The sequence below is a fragment of the Lissotriton vulgaris genome, chromosome 1_1 (genome assembly GCF_964263255.1).
Source record: "Lissotriton vulgaris chromosome 1_1, aLisVul1.2, whole genome shotgun sequence".
NCBI classification, from domain to species: domain Eukaryota; kingdom Metazoa; phylum Chordata; class Amphibia; order Caudata; family Salamandridae; genus Lissotriton; species Lissotriton vulgaris.
In genome coordinates, this window is record NC_141685.1 from 445,019,379 (window position 1) to 445,041,731 (window position 22,353).

A 22,353-nucleotide genomic window follows, 5' to 3' on the forward strand; every position below is an offset into this window, starting at 1 on the left:
CGCCGTTCGACGTCGAGACAGCACTCACCTGCTTCTCATCGGCAGCGGTCGCCGTCAAGACGGCGTTCGACGTCGACAAGCTGGCAGGAGCCTAGATCAGCGTCTGGAGCACGTTCGACGTTGAGACAGGCTTCGGTGAGGTCTGGGGATGGATCGGTGGTCCTGGTGACTGAGTCAGCATCACGCCATTCGTCCTCTCATTCTTCCAGGAGGGCTTCTTCAAGGTCACTCACTCCGGAACCTGCTGCCCGCGTCCGCAAGTCTCCTTCAAAACCAAAGGAGGCTCCTGCTGCAGTTCAGTTGTCCCCAAGATGGTATCTGCCTGTAAGTCATTGGCACGACTCTGGAGCAGTAAGGCGGATGCAGGAGTATTCCAGTTCTGCACATAGGTCTCCTCTTCAGAGACTGGTGGACTAAACGGACAGAGCGAGCCCTCCTAGACATGGGCATGAGAGGTCTCCGGAGAGAAGGTACGACATGTCACGTTCTCCGAGACGCGAGGAACGCACTGTGAGATCCAGAGAATGGAGGAGTCGTGCACACCGGAGAAGTAGGAGAACACCATCTACTTCCTCGACTTCCTCCACCCGATCCTCCAGGAGGGATTACTCCCCCACACTATCGGACAGCCCGATTTCCAGGGTCTCTCCCATAGACGACATTTCCACCTACCATGAGGTTCTGCAGAGAGGTGCGCAGAAGCTCAATATTGAGATGTCTGTCCCGCAAGTCACAACAACAGTGATTTTCGAGACTCTCCATCAGGAGACAGCATCTCGACCTTTGCTGACATTGGTTCCTGGAATCCTTGACCCTGTCATGGACACTTTTTTAACTCCAGCAACCATTAAGGCGGTGCCGGCTCGTCTCTTGAAAAAATACAAGCCAGCTACCTCGGATCCGGTCTTCGTCAAGACGGATCCGCCTGCAGACTCTGTCATTGTGGCGGCAGCGAAGAAGACACATGCTGTTTCAGCCACTTCTTCTGTTCCACTAGACAAAGAAAGCAGGTCCCAGGACTCGTGGGGTCGCAGGGCCTGCACTTCTGCTGCTGCCTCCCTTAAAGTCTCCAGCGAGGCTGCGTTGCTGGGCAGGTATGACAGAGCTCTCTGGGACTCTTTGGAGCATTTCAAAACCAAGCTCCCAAAGGAAGACCAAAAGAATTTCGCTGAGATAAACACAGAGGGATCTTTGGTGGCTAACCAAGTGATAAGCACAGCGGCAGATTCTGCGGTGCTATCAGCGCACTCTTACGCGCATGGAATATGCGCCAGGAGATCATCCTGGTTACGATTAACAGGACTGAAGCCAGATGCTCAGCAAAGAATCATGAACCTCCTGTTCTCTGGCTCTTCTCTCTTCTGCACTCTTACACTGACGAAGAGATGAATAGGATGAAAACAGAGTTGGACACGGTCAAGGCGGTTGGGTTGATGGAGAAGAAGGAGTTTAAGCGCTGCTACAAATCCAACCAGCATAAGGGGCCTCAACAGAGGGTTCAAACTCCTTCAGTGGTCCCAAAACAAGAACCAGGGGAAGACCCAGTTTCGAGGAGGAAACTCCAACAGAGTTAGAGGTGGTCACCAACAACAGTCCTCTACCACGACGAGAGGTGGGAAGTCATGAACAGTGGCTTCCTCTGCCGCCGTTGCCCACTCCAGTGAGACGAAGTGCTTCTCAACATCTAGCAGAGTGGGCTAGCATCACAGGAGATCGCTGGTTGCTAAATATACTACGCAATGGATATGCGCTACGTTTCTGTGCGCTTCCGAAGGACATACCACCAAAAAAGTCTTGTCCTCATCAGTTAAAGCTGCTTCGAAAAGAGGTGAGAGCTCTTCTCCAAAAGCAGGCGATAGAGGAGGTTCCACCTTCTCAAAGAGGAGGTTCCACCTTCTCAAAGAGGAAAAGGAGTTTACTCCAGATACTTTCTTGCCCCCAAAAAAGATCAGGACGACAAGTTTCGACCAATTCTGGATCTTCGACTTCTGAACAAGGTCATTGTGAAGGAGAAGTTTCGCATGTTGGCCCTTCACCAAATATGTCCACATCTGCAAGTAAGGGATTGGATGTGTTCGGTGGACCTCCAAGATGCGTACTTCCACATTTCCATCGCAAAATGTCATCGGAAGTACGTGCGGTTTATGGTCGCCCACAAACATTATCAGTACAAGGTCCTGCTCTTTGGACTGAAGTCGGGTCCGCGAATCTTCACCAAATGCATGGCAGTGCTGGCAGCTTTTCTTCACAAAAAAGGTCTCTTCGTCTATCCATACTTGGACGACTGGCTGCTAAAATGTCCATCCACACTGCAAGTGAGTCACAACTTCCAGTTCTGTCTGCAGCAGCTGCACGACCTCGGGCTGCATGTCAACATGGACAAGTCAGTGCAGCAGCCCACCCAGTCCATCCACTACCTCAGCTCCGTTCTGGACACAAGTGTGAGAAGAGCGCATCCTTCGGAGGAGAGACTGTCTTCCATGAGACAGAGATGCAGGATCCTGCTCCAGGTGAGAATCTGACAGTCCGGCAGGTGGTATCCCTGCTAGGATCCATGGCATCCTGCATCTTTCTCATTCCCAACGACAGGCTGAGGATGCGTCCTTTGCAGCAGACTCTGGTGGACCAGTGGGATCAGTCGACAGGTTGCTGGGAGGATCAGATCTCTCTCTCTCATGGTGGACTCAGCAGGGAATCTGATGGAAGGAATACCTTTTCACCAGCCACTACCAGTGCAATCGGTGGTGACAGACGTGTCTCTGCAAGGCTGGGGGGCGCACATGGGGTGCCTTCAGATTCAAGGACGGTGGTCGGCAAAAGAACATCAACATGCTGGAGCTACGAGCAGTCCATCTGGCTCTGAAAGTTTTCCTGCCTGCAATTGAGTCCGATTCAGTCCTGGTCCAGACCGACAACACGACGACCATGTTCTACCTGAACAAGCAGGGTGGAACTCGGTTGCATCCTCTCTCCCTGGAGTCACAAGCGATCTGGCACTGGCTGCTCGCCCGGAACCTCTCAGTGGTGGCGGTGCATCTTCCAGGAGAGCTAAATGTCAAGGCAGACACACTCAGCAGGCACTTCGAAGATCAGCCAGACTGGGTGCTACATGACGAGGTGGTGGCGGACCTTTTCCATCGTTGGGGTCGTCCGAAATAGATCTATTCGCGGACGACGAAAACACAAAATGCCACGCCTTCCCGTCCAGATTCCACCGTCCAGGGACAAGGGGGAATGCTCTTTTGATGGACAGGTCAGGGACATTTGCCTACGCCTTTCCTCCTCTGCCCCTGATCCCGAAGGTGGTGTCCAAGCTACTCAGATCCAGCATGACCATGATTCTGATAGCTCCAGACTGTCGGTATTTCCACACAGGAGACTACTTTGCTGGCCGGACCTGCTGACCAAGATGAGAGGGAGGATTTTTCATCCCAACCTTCCCTCACTGAACTTGACAGCATGGCTCCTCAGGTCCTGCAAAACGGACATTTAAATCTGCCTCCTGATTGTATGCATATTTTAAAAGAAGCAAAAAGACCCTCCACAAGAACGTCATACACGTTTAAGTGGAAGAGGTGTTTTCTTTGGTGTAGAGAACATCTCATTGATCCTACGAAGGGTGTCATTCTCCCTTACCTTCTGTATCTAGCAAGATCTGGTCTTAAGTATGCTTCTATCAGGGTGCATTTATCTGCCATTACGGCGTACAGGAAGTCGCCTAGGCAGCCCTCCTTTTTCCAGATGCAGGTGGTCAAGGACTTCTTACAGGTTTTAAAGAAAGTGTATCCCCCTGTTCGAAACCCTTCTCCTCCGTGGGAGTTAAACCTGGTGTTATCAAAGTTGATGGGCCCTCCTTTTGAGCCAATCCACAGAGCTTCCTTGCAGCATTTGTCTTGGAAGGCCACTTTTCTGGTAGCAATTACATCAGCGCGCAGAGTAAGCGAGATCCAGGCATTGTGTACCAATGAGCCTTACACTGTTTTCCACCATAACAGAGTAGTCTTAAGGGCGCAGCCTTCTTTTCTCCCTAAGGTGGTGTCTGATTTTCACATCAATCAGTTCATTCCTGATCCAGCGACCCCAGCTGAGCGGTCGCTTCATTCCTTAGACCTTAAGAGGGTGCTTAAGTTCTACTTACAAAGTACCAAGGAAATAAGGAAGACAGATCAATTGTTTGTTAGTTATGGTGCCATGAGAACAGGCTTCCCAGCCGCTAAGAGAACCATTTCGAGATGGATTGTTTCATGCATTACCTTAGCTTACCAGCTGGCGAAAAGGCCCTTACCTTTACCTCTCAAGGCACATTCCACCAGGGGGAAAGCGGACACTGTTGCTTTCGTGCATGATGTCCCTATGTCAGAAATTTGCAAGGACGCAACCTGGAAATCGGTTCATACTTTTATGAGGCACTACTGCCTAGAATCTGATTCCAGGGCTGATGCTCAAGTAGGCCAGGCCTCATTGAGAAATCTTTTCAGATAGTGATTTTTCCTCTATCTTAGCTTGGGTGTTTCTAAGCTTACTGATCACGTTTTCTGGGTTCTCCTTTGCCCGCAGGGAGATGAGGTGAGACTCGCTATTCTATTCTAATGCTTATAACTATTGATGAGGATCCCCTGGAAGAGAAGGATTAGTTAACCCCTTCCCTGCTCATGACGAGCTCAGCTCGTCATGAGGCACACTGGAGCTGTGCTTATGACGAGCTGAGCTCGTCATAAATAAAGAAGAATAGCAATTTCCAGCACAGGGTGGGAATTGCCTTAGCAGCCAAGGTGTTACTTACCTGTAATCCTAGTTCTCTTCCAGGGGTATCCTCATCAAAGTCATAAGCAACCCTCCCGCCTACCCTGGCAAAGAACTATTTTAAGTTGGAGATATTGTTGACCTCTTTGTTTCATGGTTTTTCAGTCTCCGCAAAGAACAACTGACCTAACTGTCACCCCTGAGGCATGATGGGAAGCTGGGGGTCAGGAGTGCCTTAAAGGCATGGTGTCAGTTTATTGCATGCAGCTAAAGGTTAGCTTTTCAGTCTTTTTAGACTGTGTGTTTGCAATGCAGCCTGGGAGCTTCCTATGCTTTCAGTGTTTTATAAGAATTTCTACTGCTTTCTGAGCATTAAAACAAAACAGTTCTAAAACAACCTTTGTTGTTGTTTCTCATGTTTCTAATGCATATTATTCATGTATGGTGGAAATTCTTTACAGCATGATTCCGCTCCTGTGTTTAGTAGGCTGCAATTGCTTATATATATATATATATATATATATATAACTTTAGCTGCAATATTGTGGTTCCCTATGATAAGTGGAGTTGTATGTAAATAGTTCAATGAAGTACGTCCTTTTGTAAATATATTAACTCTCTGATTTCACAAATCATTTTTATCATAATTCGTCTTTCTCTCTTTTTGGTTTCTCAAATTGTATTCATTTCATACATAATCAAATGTTTTTAGGATAAAGATGGCTGCTGTCAATCGTGCATGAATTTTAGAAATTAGATTCATCTACTTTCCGTGAACATATTGTTTGACCTTGAATTAGCATTTGATTTGTTGAGAAATCAATACTATCTACACTAGCACTTTATATTTATATATGCACTTTTGCACAAACCTTCTCCCACTTGTGTTTACACGGAACAACAAGAATTACAAAGAAAATTGGTCTAAAATTGAGACAAAAATAGGTACATGTTGTTATATACACAGGACTCATAGGTCATATTGGTTGAAATGACTATAAGCGGATTTATCCAGTAATATTACAGTATTGGTGCAGTCACAACGTAGGCAGTCTTGGATTCATCCAATGAGAACTTTTAAATTGATTTGTATTTATTATTTTATGAATACTATGACACTCGGCACTTAACATGTTTTAGATGTTTTTTAGAACATGTGTATATAAATCTAATGTGTCGCATTATATTAATCTGCCTCAGTAGTCTAGAACTACAAAAACGATCAGTGTAGCAACTATAGTCTGTTGTTAATGCCCATGATCATGTGACCTGTGATGTCAGAAACTGGGAGTGGTATTACTCACTTTAAATAGTAGATGGTGTTTTTTCATTTTTGACACGTGAACAAGGGCTTACGGGCTTGAAACGCGTTGTGTTTGGGTCACTTGCAAATAAACATCTTTGTTCACTTGAAAACCTCGGAGGTCTGTGTCTCTTTCCTCGCCTGTCTGCTGCGGCGGAAATCAGGAAGTGGTTTCCAGATATATATATATATATATATATATATATATATATATATATATATATATATATATATATAGATAGATAGATAGATAGATAGATAGATATAGATAGATATATGGATATATATATATGTGGGGCACATATAATATAGTGTTTCCTTTGATGAGAATACCCCTGGAAGAGAACTAGGTTTACTGGTAAGTAACTAATCCTTATTCTGCATTCCGTTCATCATTTGTTCCTTTTGCTTTTGTCGTCTTAAGTGGGAAGAGTATGCCTAGACTGGGTCCTGTGTTCGCTGTGCCACTGGATTCAAGATAACCTGGCTGATAAGGGGTAATGCCCCGAAACCGGTCCCAGGATGCTTTTTTCCGGTCCAGGGAGGACCTGGCCTCACAGTTCGGGCTGGACTGTTCCCATGAGGAGCAGGGTCAAGACTTATTTGCATATGGCTGGGTCCAAACAGGGTTGGCATAGTGAGTAAAATAACAATAGATTAATACAAGATCTTTGACTGGGTGTGAGTGCTTGAAAAGTTTCAGCACTCTGTCCATCATCTTTTTGTATTTGCTATGCGCTTGGGAGACTACTGTTGTGTGGAGCCCGGTAGGAGACTCTGCAGGATTAGATATTGACCCATGTTAGGCCTTACAATGTTAATGTACACAAATAAGGAAAGACAGTGTGTTTTACTGTTTTGTCTGTAGTTACACTTTATTATACACATAGGGAGAAAAACTGCCCTAGAGTGCAATTTCGCTTCCCTTTGGCCAGACCAGAGACATATTGAATTGGGGTGTAACCTATCCGAGAAAAACAGCTCTGCAAGATCCAAAAAGATTTCTGTGCAATTTATGGGTCATCCTGAATTGTCCTATTTCTCTGGCTCAGCTCAGGGTCAGAGCCCAGGCCTTTTGTCATCCTCCTGTGCCTGATCAATTACATTTCTCTCCAGCAATAGGAACAATGCCTCTCCATATAAATGTAGGCATTAACAGTGCTTCACTGCATCAATCAGTCAGCTGCTAGACTAAAAGGGAAGGGCTACTGCAGCTCCCTACAAATGGAGCAGCAAAAAAACCTATGCCAACTGCCAAATGGGGTCAATGGCCTTCCTCAGGTTACAGATCCCTTGTACTACTAAAGTCCCTCGTAGTTAATAACTATACGGTAGAGTTAGGAATGGGGCAATTCTCGCCCTTGGTAGACGCACTCAGACGCGCAACCGAGTCTCAATATTGATTTTCAGAACCCGGGGACAGAGCGAGGACGTTGCCCTGTAGTCACACTTTCGTCAAGGTGCGGCGTCTCTAAACTGGCAACTCTGCTCCTTCCGACCAGTGTGTCCTGAGGAAGGCCATTGGTTGGGCAGTTGGTATAGGCTGAAAAATGTCGGTACATGCAGACAGGCAAATGGAGTCAGAGTTTCGCTAATATACAGGATCATAAAATTGCTTTTAATCCTGCCACGGGTGCCCCAAAATAAATTTGTGAGGGTACCAACCTAGACCGTTTTAATTATTTTTCTTTCTGCAATAGGGATCCCTCACGTAAAAAATTCTGAAAATATGCTCTCTACCCTGAGCGTTGGTCTGGGCCAGGGTGTGTCAACGACCCTATGAAGAAGCATACCACTACCAGTGGGTTAGGGCAATTGTCCAACCCTCTGGGTTGTCCATTAGGATTTTCTCCCCCCTTTTTCTTGCTGCCCCATTTGCAGGGGGCCACAGTTATCCTTACCTTTTAGTGAGGTCTAGAGTCTGTTTAGGAGAGTGAGGGAAGGCTCAATCTCTTATCCCTTCTAGGTGTGAGTGTAGTATAGCTGCTACAGTCTACCAGGGATGGGCCTGCCCAAGCTCACTGTACAAAGGAGGACGCTCTGGCCTCTGGAGCCAACACAGGATGGGACTTCCCTTTGAAGATTTAGTGAGGAAGGTCCTAACAGTTATGTTCAAGAGGGGCTGAGCTGAGGTCACAGGAGAAGATGTGTCTAGTGACTCCTGGATAAAACCATTTTCAACTGTTCCAGCATGCTGTGCAGAAGCATTGGGAGTGGGGTGGAGAGATGACTTGACACTGTAGGACTGGCCAGGGTTGCCTAGCTTCTTGAACCTTCCACTCCCCTTTAAAAACTCATGCACAAGTGGGAGACTTTCTTTTTCCTGTTATTTTTTTTACGCTGGACCCTCTGGCCCTCATGGGCAACTGGAAGGAAGAATCCCATTATCCTCAGGAAGGACTAACAGTTGACCCCAGTACCAGTGGTCCTCCCCAAGCCCTGCACTTTTGCACCCAGAGACCGAGAGCAGGAGGAAGGTTGGTGCAGGGATCCAGAAGAACCAGCTCTCTAAGGATTTACACTGCTTTGGAGGTGAGGAGGTCTGCTGCAACTGCCCCTGAATACTAGAGGTCAGCACCAGGTGTAATTTTAGCCCAGGGTCATCAAAATTGGCCCATGGGGCCAGAGTAATGGCATTTTAAAGATTAGCGACCTTTTACCTTTTTTTCCAGCTGAGTGTGTGGGGCTCTTCCAGCGTTACTCGAACTATTCCAGCTGTGGGCCAGGGTGATACATTATTTTGCCTCCGGGAGGGGGCATATGTGGGGACCCCATTCCTTGAGGCGTGTATGCACAAAAGGGGCCCGGACCCCATCCCCCGAAACTAAAAAGGATGTGGGCAGTAACGTTGCACGCCGCCCAATGGGGGTGGCCTCGCCCCTGCACCCTTGCTCGTGTCTGGGGAAGTGGGTCAGCTATCGCAGAAGACTGCACCCTGCCAACAGGAGCAGGTAGGTAGTTAAAAACTGTCTGCTCCCACTGCCACAATTGGAGGTCCCGTCAATGCAGAGCCTGGATGGGCAGCGAGGGGTGAGCTCCCTTGACTACCCCCAAAGAATTGATGCATGGGGGTGTCTGGACACTCTCCCACCCCCCATATAAAATAAAACAAAAGGAGGAAAAGCTACTTTGCAAAAAACAAGGTAATAGCTCTCCCTGGCACAGAGGGAGAACCGCGAATCAAATATGCATAACTCTGCTGGATGGCTCCATAATGCCCTGTGAGGCTTTTTAACCTGCCTGATTTTTTGTATTCATGGTGTCCTCTGGATGACAGGGGTACCACCAACATCCCAAAAGAAGCATCAGGGGGAGGGGGCTTCAGGAGCGCAGTTGCTACCCCGTAAAGAATCTTTATATAGAACTGACCCTATGTTTATAAGGTCGTGGAATCAAGGACCTCTCTAGGATTTCAGCAGTGTTTTAAGGCACACCCAAGGCTGGATCTTTAGCTCCACAGATGGGAGTGCTGTGCCCTGTATGAGCTTACTCTATGGTTGCATTTTCTGTGGTCTGGATAGGTTCTATGTTCAAGGAAGTACCTGTTGAACAGAAACCTCTAGAGGCTAAGGGCCAGATGTACAACACTTTTTAGCATGCTCAAACTGGTTTTAGACCGGTTTGATCATTCTAAAAAGCATGGGCCCATGTACAAACAGTATTTTGAGACTCTCGAATAAATTGCGACTCGCAAAGTACTGTTTTGCGCTATTAGGAAGGGGTGTTACCTTCCTAATAGCGACTGCAAAGCTATGTACCAATGTTTTGCAACCGTAATTGCGGTCTCAAAACACTCGCAAATACCACCTACTTCAAGTTGGTGGTAATGCATTTGCAAATGGGAAAGGCTCCCCGGGGGTCCCCGTCCCCTTTGAAAATGCATGCAATATTATTTTTTAAGGGCAGGCAGTGGTCTCGGGTCATCTGGTTATGTGTTTGGACTGTAGTCAGGTGTGCTTTTCTAGTATCTGTTGGCGGATTACAATATGTGCCTGGGTACTAAACCTCACATTTCCACTAGACTACATTAGTGACTCTTGGCAAATAACACCATTTCATTCTGATGCAGCTCCCAAGCTGCCAAAAATTGAGAGCTAACTGAAACTATTACATGAGTGTATGAATATCTATATAAATAACTTAACACCTACATCTATATTTGTGACGTGCGCGTTGAACGAACCCTTATAAAAACGCATAACAAATACATTCCGTTTTTTTTATATCTGTGTCTTCATGAATATTGCATGAATTTGTTTTTTTCCCTACACAAGTCAAAACTATAGATTCATTTTGCAAATGCAGACTGGTGTAATGTGCTCATTGCAGCTTTTTGTAAATGCTTCCAGACATTCGATTGAAGCGCATTCTATTGGTTTATGTACTTCGAGCCTTATTATAAGAACCCCAGTGTACTATGCAATCGTTATTGCACAATAAAATCAGAAATCCTCTTCTTTGGAATTTAACTTGTGCGAGAATATCGCCTTATACCATTTTTGCCTGCAAAATGTGGCGTAACTGTCGGATTTTGGTGCTTAACAAAACCCTCCATGCACTCGTATTTTCTGTGTTTATTTCCCCTAGTAAATTTTAGAAAGGTTGACCTACCAAAATGTATCCAGGCGAAGCGGATTATCACTCCCGCTATTTATGACTCAGAAAGCCGATAAATGCAGTAATAGGGTTATCAAACATATCGGATTTATATCTGGTGCGGGTAATGCGGCCTATTGGTGTTAACGAGTAAAGAATCAACTTGACTTTGCCACTGGTCTTCAGCCCCTTTTTTCCATCTTTAGGCCTTGTTGTCTACAGTGATTCAATCGATGTTAATCCTTTTGCAATGTGCATCTGTCCCAGGTGCTTGTCAAATTTCCTTTTATTTGAGGTAATTCTGAAGAATGACTAATTTGAACTACTCATACATTGCCTTTACGAAAAAATCTTTAAACTGCTGCATGACCGCTTGAGCCAGTGGGGTTCAAAGTTTAGACATGTAGAGATAAGGAAGACTTTCAAGTCCACTGAAAATATATTTACTTCATGACTACTAATGATTTATAACTTGCACGGTCCTGGTTGTAGTTTTGTTCAGCGTTTCTTAGATTTCTTACTTTGTCTTTGAAATCTCCTATATCTGTGAGGGTCCTTTTGACTTATGTGGACTAGGATTATGCGGCAAAACCAACAGAGTGCAAATACAGTAAAATAAAATTGTATTATTTTTATTTTTTATTTCAAGGCAACTTCTCCATGCCGATAATGGATCCAGCTACGTGCCCTATTGTCCCTGGACAAGAAATGACAATAGAAATATCCAAAGGACGATCTGGCCTTGGGCTCAGCATTGTTGGAGGAAAGGATACTCCACTTGTGAGTTTACAAAGCTTTATTTTCAAATTGTTTCTCGTCATAACGCTATCCTTTCTTAGGCAATGTGATATGAAGCACTATATAAATAGTACAATACCATACATTTCTCTCAAATATGCATTTAAACCATATTATCTATCGCTTCTCTAAATGTCCCATAAATTAGGAAAAGAGGTCCTCAAAAGTAAACACGGGGAGAGGAGCAGAAATAGCAACTCCAGCAAGATGGTGGTATCTAGGCATTTACACCTGGTTCCTGAAGTCATCAAACATTTCTACTTTCTGGTACAATTTCCTAACATCATTAATTGTGAAAAAGGGACCCCCTTAGTCTGCTAGAAGTTCCTAGGACGGGGAAACAATGCTTTAAATATTAACAATTCCTAAGCAACTTAACACCTGTCTGAAGTCCGGTCTCACACATTCAGGTTGAAAGACAGACACTCAGTGTACTAACAAAATACAGTTAAAAATATGACATTTTATTTGTTTCATATATGTGTATATCTTTATTTTAAAATGAACATTAAAACATTGGTTACCAAACCAAACCCAAATTGATCATAAATAAAATCAATTGTTACATAAATATTCAAAAAACATAAGACACCAAATAATTAAATAATACAAGGGTCACTAAATCTGGGTAGGTATGGATGACAATCTCTATGCGTGTTTCGGCGTATCCCATGCCTCCTTCAGGAGAAACCACTTGAATTTCAAAGGAGGTAAAATGTAAGAACCTCCAGGAGGTGAGCAACTGGTGCTAGAAAGCTTGATGTATCTAGAACTGTCATTAACTTGGGAGTGCCCAATCGAGGATGTACGACCAGGTCAATAAAAGGGTCATACCTCTGTGGTGAGGAATCTGAAACCTAGAAGAATTCTGGTATCAGGTAGGGGACACAGAAATAGACGTGTTGAGCCCAGGCACTTTAATGAAAATGGATTCCATTAGACCCAGTACTGCTCCTTTCTGCATGCCTCTTGCCTCTTTCAGCACCTTTGTTACTTCTTTCTTTACTTTTCTTCCTTCTTTCTGCTCCCTTCCTGCCTCTTTCTGTATCTCTCCTGCCTCTTTGTGTACCCCTCCTACCTTTTTCTGCACCCCTCTTGTCTCTCTCGCCAACCCTCTTCCCTCTTTCTGCACCTCTGTTGGTTCTTTCTGCACTGCTCTTGCTTCTTTCTGCCCTCACTTGCTTTTTTCTGCACCTCTCTTGCCTCTTTATGCACCTCTGTTGCTTCTTTCTGCACTTCTCTTGCCTCCTGGCAGGTTGAGAAGATGTTGACGTTTCGACCCCACAATGTTGTAGGTATCTGAAAACCTTACGGGGGGTCTTCCTCAGGACATGCAGGAGATGGGGAGGAGGGGGGCACCGTGAAAGAAGCTCACGGTGGGGGAATCATGGGATAATGGGCGCGTAGGCTCCAAAACATATGAGAACGGACAGAGTACAACTCATTAAAAAAAGAATAATCACTTGCATGGCCCTTCAAAACGTCGATAGAAAAGGCCACCGTGGTTGGCTTGCCCAACCGTTTGAATCTTAAGATGAAACCGAAGGTCGTCCTGTTGGGATTTGCGGTCAAAGTCCGCCGTATAGCACTCCGCCCAAGAGAAGTCCTACACCTGTCCACTTGCACAACACTCACTTGAACCTTCCCTCACACCCTCCCTTCTTCACTTGGGGCACTCATTCATCCAAATGTTTCTTTGATTTCATTATGTGTTCATTGTGATTAAAATCTGAAAGAAACAGGTTAGTATTAGATTTCTTACCTTAGAATATCCCTAGGCGTCAGACTGGATCCGGAAATTTTTGCGTAGCAGTACCCTTGCGCGTCGGTAGGCATAGTCTGCGGCTCCGCGTCCGTCGGCGACGTCGTGGGCGCCGTGATGACGTCGTCGGAGTACTTAGATGCCGCCTCCGCGTGCTGACGTCAGTTCTTCTTTTTTCTGCGCCAGCAGCGCAGATCCGGAAAAAGTGGTACCTAAGTCACTTTTTGACTAAACTTTTTTGTTATCTCGTTTGATCCTTTTTCGAGTCTTCGACTCCGAACGGTGCCGGTAGGGATGCCAGGTTTCAAGCCTTGTGTAGACTTTGACCGACTGATGTCGGTCACCGACCCTCACCGCCGGTGCCTCCACTGTCTCAGTGTCGATCACAATGACAAGGCCTGCTCCGACTGCCGGGCTTGGACTTAGAAAGCTAGGCGGGAGCGGTCCCGCAAGCGGATCGAACTCCGGCAGTCGGCCCAGCGCCGCAAGAGGTCCCGGTCCAGACGGAGGTCGAGGGACAGGTCGCGGGGTCGGAGCCATCATCGCCTCGGAAGTCGCCATCACTCCTCAGGCTCGAAATCATCAGGTAAGCACAAGAAGTCGAAGAGACGTCATCGCTCTTCTGACTCCCCCCCCGATGCTCGCACAACGCGGCCGGGGGTTCGGGTGACACCGCCCACGCAGCTCCGTCGGAGTCGCGGGCATCGCGACCTGCCCCATACCCTCCGGTCCCTGGGCAGCAAGCGACGCCGGAGGAGATCGAGCTTTTCCTCATGGCCATGAGGTCCCTCACTCCTCCGGCGGGCTCTGCAGCGCCTCCGGGCCCAGCGGACCCGTCTGGGGGCCCTAGCGGGTCAGGTGCTTCGGCCCGACGCCGGCGGGTGCTTCGGCCCGACGCCTTCGGGCCCGGCGCCGCATGACCCCACTGGATCCGCTTCTGGATCCGGATCGTCGCCAGTCGACCTGACGACCTCACCGGTGCCGGTCCCTCAGGTGTCACCTCCGGCACTGTCCTTGGGCAGTGCCGTCCCCGATGCCTCCCTCGACCCGGTTCCGGCGCCGGAGCGGCGCACGCCGCTTGGGGAGTTTTACTTCAATGAACCGGCCCCATCATTTGACAACCCTGATTATCAGGGGATGGGTGATGAGGAGTATTGGGAGGGGTCTGGGGACCCTCTGACCCGTGAGTGTCAGTCCCAGGAGGACTGGACAGGTCTTGGGGATGCCAGTGGTCTGGACACTTCGCCAGACACTGGTTTTGTCTCACCTCCTACCCTGGCTATGGAGGAGGGGGCATCCTTCAGTGTGGTTTTGACGCGGGCGGACAAGGCATTGGCCCTTGAGCTCACCGTCGCGGCCGTGAGGACTAACCTCCTCACTGAGGTCCTTAAACCGAAGTCATGCTTGGTTGAGCCTCTGCTGCCATTTATTGAGGCCTTAACTGACGTTCTTTTTCTTTTGGGCACTTGGTCAAGACCCGCTACAGGTCAGCCTGTAGATAGCAGCGTGGCCAGACGCCACCGCCCGGCCCCAGGCGACCCTGCTTTCCTGTCCACCCACCCCACCCCTGAGAGCCTGGTCATCCAGGCCTCTAACTCCCAGACCTCATTCCTGTCGGCTCTGCCTGATCGGGAATCCAAGAGGTATGAGAATTATGGAAAGAAGATATTCTCCTCCCTTAGTTTGGGACTGCGGTCTTCCAACACCACATGCCTCTTGGGCCGCTACACCTACTCCCTGTGGGACGTGGTCGCGGACGTGCTGCCACAATGCCCGGCGGAGGTCAAGGCTAAACTCGCCCATGCCCTTGCGGAGGGTCGAGATGCAGCATTTTTTTCCATCCGTTGCGGGCTGGATACCACCGACTCACTGGGCAGAGCGATGGAAACGACGGTGGCGATTCGTCGCCACGCCTGGTTGAGGTCCGCCAACTTTTCAGCGGATGTCCAGAACACCCTCATGGACATGCCGTTTGATGGCCGTTGCCTTTTCGGCGACAAGGAAGACCATGCGCTTGAGCGCTTTAAGGACTCCAGGGCTACGGCCAAGTCCTTGGGCCTCTTGGCCCCGCGCCAGCAAACGGGTGCCTTTCGCTCCTTTCGTGGCCAAGGAAGGGGCGCCCCCACACGTGCTGCCAGCCACGCACCGCAGACTAACATCCAACGCGGTGGCGGCCGTGGAAACTCCCGTGGAGGTGGTCGGGGACAACGGCGAGGCCAGTCCACACCTTCCACCGCAGCATCTGCCTCAAAACCTTCCTAGTTGCAGGAGGCTGCGATACTCTGGCAGACCTGTATCCGGGCGATTCGTTTGTCTCCTACGAGGAGGCTGTGGAGGCCTTTGCCCTAGGTGGAGGACAATATTTACATTACCGCGGTCTACAGGAGGTGGTGAGAGAAACGTGGCCCCAGTATCCGGAGGCGCCTAAGACCTCTCACACTTTGAACATCATTCTCACCTGTGGTAGGGGTCGCAGGTTGATTTCCTTGCTCTACTCCGCACTCCGGCAGGACTCGGAGCCACCTGTTCAGCCCGCGTGGAGTGCATGGGAGAAGGACCTGGGGGTGACACTGGATGCCGGGCAGCGCAAGCGTGTAGGGGGTCTAAAACGTAAGGTCTCTTGTAACGCACGGTTTAAGCTCACACACTTTAACTTCATGCATCGCACATACTTGACACCGGTCTCTCTACAGCGCATTGCGCCAGACAGGGAGGACACTTGCCATAGGTGCGGGGCTGAGGGAGCGGGGTTTCTCCAATTGGCCCGGGAATGCGCCTTGGTGCGGGACTTTTGGACGCAGGTGGTGGGACGGATAGCCGCCGCTACCGGCCTTAGCATAACCTTGACACCGCTCCACTGTTTGCTTGCTCTGGTCCCCCAGCCTCGGAGGAGGAAGGTCCCCTATAAACTATTGCAGCTTATGTTGGTCCTGGCACGGTGTAGGGTAGCCATTACCTGGATGGGGCGGAGGGCCCCTGAGATTTCTGCATGGCTGCGGGATGTCCGGGAGTGGACGCTAGCGGAAGAGACTCATATGCAATGTACGCGTAGAGATGTGAAGTTGCAGGAAGACTTGTTGGCGTGGAGAGTGATGTGCATGGCTGGGTTGACCTTGAGTGACTCCGAGGGGAATAGCTCAGAACTGTTCACCCCTGAGGGATCGGGGACTGAAGGGGAGGGGGAAGGTATTGGGGAAGATCAGAGTCGGAAAGTTTTGGTGCGATCGCTGTTGCCTTAAACTCACAGCTGCCACGAAATGTTCATAATGTAAGATTGCTTTTACAAGCCCAAACGTCTAACCGAGGATCAGCGGTGTATTGGTCCCTATTGTGCCTTAATGAGGTTGTCGTCCTGTATGCAACGGTTCTGTGTGATACCACATTTGGGGGGGAATGTTTATGTTTTACTTGCATAATCAAAAATAAAGTTTTTAAAAGCAAATAAAAAAACAAAACCTTCCTAGTCCGTGCTTTCAGGCCCAAGTGGTGCCAGTGGGGGGCAGGGTTCGCCATCACCACTCCCACTGGCGCACTGTCACATTGGACAAGTGGGTGCTGCAAATCGTCCGAAGGAGCTACTCCCTCCCCTTCGAGACGACCCATCCAGCCATGCCACCGAAATACCACCGCGTATCGGGGGATCATTTGCGGCTTCTGCAGGAGGAAGTTACGGCCCTCTTGGCCAAGGGGGACATCGAGCGCGTTCCTGGGCCAGAAGTACGGTGTGGTTGCTACTCCCACTACTTTCTGGTACCCAAGAAGGGCAAAGGGGGCCTACACCCTATCTTGGACCTACGGAACGTCAACGGCTTCCTCAGGAAGGAGAAGTTCAAAATGCTGACACTGGCTCAGGTCTTGGTTGCCCTGGACCCGGGAGACTGGATGGTAGCGTTGGACTTGCAGGACGCTTATTTCCACATCCCCGTCCTGCCGGCCCACCGGCGCTACCTGCCGTTCACGGTAGGCCACGAGCACTTTCAGTTTACCGTGCTCCCCTTCGGCCTTACCAGTTCCCCACGGGTGTTCACGAAAGTGATGGCGGTGGTCCCAGCTCATCTGCGCAGGTTAGGGGTTTCAGTCTTCCCCTACCTCGACGACTGGTTGTTGAAGGCGGACTCGCCCCAGACAATCGTCAGCCACCTCCAGACGACGGCGGACCTCCTGCACCTGCTGGGGTTCTCCATCAATGTGCCGAAGTCACACCTGTGTCCCTCTCAAAAGCTCCTCTTCATCGAAGCGGTTCTCGACTCGGCGCAGTTTCGGGTTTATCCCCCCGAGCAGCGGTTTTGGGATATTCAGGCTCTGATTCCGAGCTTTCAGCTTTTATCCCGAGTCTCGGTCAGGTTGACGCTGCGGCTTCTGGGGCTGATGGCTTCCTGCATCCTTCTGGTGCATCACTCCCGTTGGCGGATGTGGGCTCTGCAGTGAACCTGAAGTTTCAGTGGGCCCAGCAGCAGGGCAACGTGTCCGACCATGTCCTGATCTCGGAGGGCACTGCAAGACAGCTGCAGTCGTTGCTCACGGACTGCGATTAGGTCAGCGGCAGATCCCTCTCCCTTCCCCAACCGGAGCACGTACTTGTGACGGACGCGTCCCTCCAGGGCTGAGGAGGCCACATGGGAGAGGCGGAGATCAGAGGCCTCTTGTCTCCGGTGGAGTCTCGGCTCCATATCAACCTTTTGGAGAAGCGGGCGATTCGTCTTGCACTGAAGGCATTCCTCCCCTCTGTCCAGGGGAGTGTAGTGCAGGTTTTCACAGACAACACCACCGCCATGTGGTACTGCAAAAAACAGGGCGGGTGGGTTCGTGGACCCTCTGCCAGGAGGCTCTGCGCCTTTGGCAGTGGCTGGAACATCGGGGCGTGACCCTGGTGGTTCAATACCTGGCAGGTTCTCTGCACGCAAGGGCGGACTAACTTAGCCACCAGTGCATGATGGATCACGAATGGTATCTGAACTCGGACGTGGCGCAAGGTCTCTTTCTGCAGTGGGGAGAGCCTTGGTTAGATCTATTCGCCACAGAAGAGAACGCGCAATGTCATCAGTTCTGCGCGTTGGAATTTCCAAGGCTGCACTCGCTTGGAGACGCTTTTCATCGTGAGTGGAGTTGCGGTCTGTTGTACGCCTTTCCGCCTATACCACTTCTGCCCAGAGTGCTGAAGAAGATCAAACGCGACCGGGCCCAAGTCATCCTTGTGGCTCCGGACTGGGCACAAAGGTACTGGTATCCCGAGCTACTCAGTATGTCAGTCGATCCCCCGGTTCATCTGCCTCTTCAGGAGAACCTTCTGTCGCAGCAGCAGGGGACGGTCCTCCACCCGAACCTGTCCAGTCTCCACCTCCATGCTTGGAGATTGAGCGGCGACAGTTGAGGCCATTTGACTTGCCTCCTGAAGTCTGTAACATAATTTTGGCAGCCAGGCGTCCCTCCACAAATTCGGTATACGCCTGCAGGTGGAACAGATTTGTGGCATGGTGCACAGCAAAGGCTGTGGATCCTCTCTCTGCCCCTCTTTCTGAGGTTCTTCTCTTCCTTCGTTCTCTTGCCCAGCAGGGCTCTGCTCTCTGCACTATCAAGGGCTACCTTTCTGCCCTTTCAGCCTTTCTAAGGCTGCCTGATCAGCCATCTTTGTTCAAGTCTCCTATTGTAACTCGTTTTCTGAAAGGCATCAAACACACGTTTCCACCTGTTCCTTTCTTGATGCCTCAGTGGGACTTGAACCTGGTTCTTATTTACCTGATGTGCGCTCCCTTTGAGCCACTTCACAACTGTCCTGTCCGCCTTCTTACTCTGAAGACTGCTTTCCTGGTTGCCATCACCTCTGCCAGGAGAGAGAGTGAGTGAGCTCCAGGCTCTTTCATCCAAGCCTCCTTTCCTTTCTGTCCATCCGGACAAGGTTGTGTTGCGGACTAGACCCTCTTTCCTGCCCAAGGTTGTCACGGCCTTCCACATCGGGCAGTCTATCACCTTGCCCATCTTCTTTCCGCCTCCGCATCCCTCAAAGGAGGAAGAGCGGCTCCACCGTCTGGACCCTAAACGTGTGCTCTCATTCTATCTGGATCGCACACGCCAGTTCCGGGTGGATGACCAACTCTTTGTTGGTTACGTGGGAGCTAAGAAGGGACGGGCGGTACACAAGCGGACCATCTCTCAGTGGGTTGTCTTGTGTATCAAGGCTTGTTACTCCTTGGCAAAGAAGGAGCTTCCTGTTGGGCTGAGGGCCCATTCCACTCGGGCCACGGCGGCTACCACTGCCCTGGGCCGGGGTGTCCCCTTGCAGGACATCCGTCAGGCAGCTACGTGGGCCTCGCTGCACACGTTTGCGAGACACTACTGCCTGGACAGCCAAGTTCGGAGGGATGGCTTCTTTGTCCGTTCCGTCCTCCGGGACTTTCTGGTGTGATTATTGGTTCGCAGACCCACTACCGGGGTTGGTATTGCTGGGGTATCTATTCTAAGGTAAGAAATCTAAATCTAACCTGTTTTTTTCAGATGAACAATTTACTTACCTTCTGTAACGATATATCTGTAAGAAACAGTAGTTAGTATTAGATTCCTTACCGCCCCACCCATCCTCCCCATTCTGCGAACCGATATCTAGGGTTAAGGTCATCCCCTTTCAGGGCCCTAGTTTCAATGGCACCAGTGTTGGTTTTTAACATGGCTCTGCATTTCTGGCACGGAAAAGCTGTGTCTAAGAACTGACGTCAGCACGCGGAGGCGGCGTCTAAGTACTCCGACGACGTCATCACGGTGCCCACGATGCCGACGACGGACGCGGAGCCGCAGACGACGCCTACCGAAGCGCAAGGGTACTGCTACGCAAACATTTCCGGATCCAGTCTGACGCCTGGGTAAATTCTAAGGTAAGGAATCTAATACTAACTACTGTTTCTTACAGATATATCGTTACCGAAGGTAAGTAACTTGTTCAACAGTGTACTACATTTATTGCCTTTGTTTGATATGTTTTTTGAATTTGTTAAATGTTGTGCTCATTTTAAATAATTCTGTACTGGGACCACTACCATGCTGTACCGCTATATACCCAGGTCCTAGGGACACTAATTGGGTATACCCTTACAGTAAGGTCTGGAATTGGTGGCAGATTATTTTCAAACATCATCCCCACAGCCTGGAATGCATTATCCCTTATCTTCACACCTATTCCATCATTGTCTATCTTTCAGTAATAGCTTAAAACATATCTTTTCTCTGAAATATAGCCTTCTGTTCCCTCCAAATATTTTAACGCCAGGACACTCAGTTCCTGGATTAGTTTGTGCTTTAGTAGTACCTAAATCAAATAAACTCTAATATGGGGGGGCAGAGTATTGGATATGGAGCATGGACAGAGTTCCGGTGATCAGAGCAGAGCAATCTGAACTTTTGGCTTAGGCACTTAATGTACAAAATGGGTTCCTTTACTTGCTTTGTCATTATCATTAGATACCTGATTGGGTAATGTTCTAAGTCCTCTGTATCCGGATTATTGCGTGCTTTTAGTAAAGCCCACATAAAAGTTATTGTTATTGATAGGATTTAAAGTTTCATGAGCCAAAGATTTCATGAGCCAAAGCAGTCAGGCTAAATAAATAGGTTGTTTGATGCAAAAGCTTAAACAGGAGGAAGCCTAATTTGGTGTCATCTGTAATGGTTATTTCAAGAGCCAACTACCCTTTGCAAGCAAAAATTTAAATCTGCAAGAAATTAACTCTTGATATTCCTTCATTGTGACACGTTTTAAAAGTACCTTAACAATAAAACGTATTATTTATTCTTTAAAAGTTGTGCTGTTTGCATTTTGGGTAGGATAATTGCTTGTTTCTCAATTTTCTTTTCACACTGCTTGTTTTTAATCTTAATTTGTTTCCCACTAATACCTTTGCATTCTGTTTTGTGTTTGAAAGGATGCAATAGTTATACACGAAGTATATGAAGAAGGTGCAGCTGCTAGGGATGGGAGGCTCTGGGCCGGTGATCAGATTCTGGAGGTAAGTGAAGTTCCATTCTTTACCATAATTACATTTTCTTTTCTAGATTTTACCAAGTATCATTATTTTGCTATATATAGCTATCATATATTGTCTTGCGACACGTAGGCTTCCCAATAGGTACTGTTCTTAATTGCTACATAATTGACACCACGTCACATGCCACTCAGACTTTTTTTAAATTTAGAATCTTGTACTACCTGCTGTAAAGATTGAACTAGTATTTAATTATTTTTTTAATCAATGTAAGGCTAAACTCCTTGTGATGACTGAGACCCCTCGAGTGGTATTTTGGACATCTTGTGATATGAGGCTTATATTTTTTTTGTTATTTGGCATATCATGGCTTTTTTGACCCACTCAGACCAGGGTCTATGTGATAACTTTGTGTTTAATTCTTACTGCGTTTGTTAGAACTCATTTTGAGATATTGGACTTCAGAAGTGGAATTACACCTGGGATGTTGCTGCCATGCCCGCCCCTGCCAGTTGTATCTTCTAATTTCTGAAATGTCCCTGAATTCTGGAAAAAATACCTCTGGCGAAGTACTAAAGGGGCTCTGACCGTCACTTTGAAATACTTTATAACTGCTATAAATGAGAAGACCCCATACTGGTTGTGTTACCCATGTTGGAAAATAGTTTAATAGTGCCACATAGAATGCGACATGTAATATTTTTGCCCAGACTGCTGTCAGGCCAGTGGATGATAAGCAAACTTGCAAAAGTAATCTATTCAGCAATTAAGATGTTAGTCTTTAAAGATGCACTTTTAAGCTATTTGGAATTGTTGAAAGTAATCCAAAAACACAGGAGAATTACGAAGTTAAAGTGAGTGGCCAGTGCTGAATTGTACCTTTACTTGTCCATGAAAAACATGTTATAGTATCAGTTACATGCAGATATAGAGTACTCCCCCATTACCAAGTTCTTTAGTAGCCTTTAAATAATTCAGAGATCTAGGGTACCTCTTTGGAGTGCACTGACCTTGAGTATCTTCAGTTCCCCCTTTAGATAAGTTTACAGTACACTTTACCTGAGAGGTAGCCCACATACTTTGATAAGGATCTTTGACCTGGTTGTTAATCATATACTGGTCTGTATCAAGGTATGTGCCCCTCAGTGCCGTGTAACAATATGTGACGAAATGGGAGTAAC

General features: G+C 48.2%; 1 protein-coding gene across 6 annotated transcripts in view; it reads left to right on the forward strand.

Annotated features, from left to right (window-relative positions):
- Positions 1 to 22,353, forward strand: part of PATJ (PATJ crumbs cell polarity complex component) — a 1,366,227-nt gene that overhangs the window by 1,030,250 nt on the left and 313,624 nt on the right. For all 6 annotated transcript variants that reach the window (XM_086953328.1, XM_086953320.1, XM_086953345.1 and 3 more), the window contains 2 exons: positions 11,292 to 11,422; positions 21,113 to 21,196. In XM_086953328.1, coding sequence (XP_086809454.1) covers positions 11,292 to 11,422; positions 21,113 to 21,196 — 215 coding nt within the window. The remainder of the gene's footprint in view (positions 1 to 11,291; positions 11,423 to 21,112; positions 21,197 to 22,353) is intronic.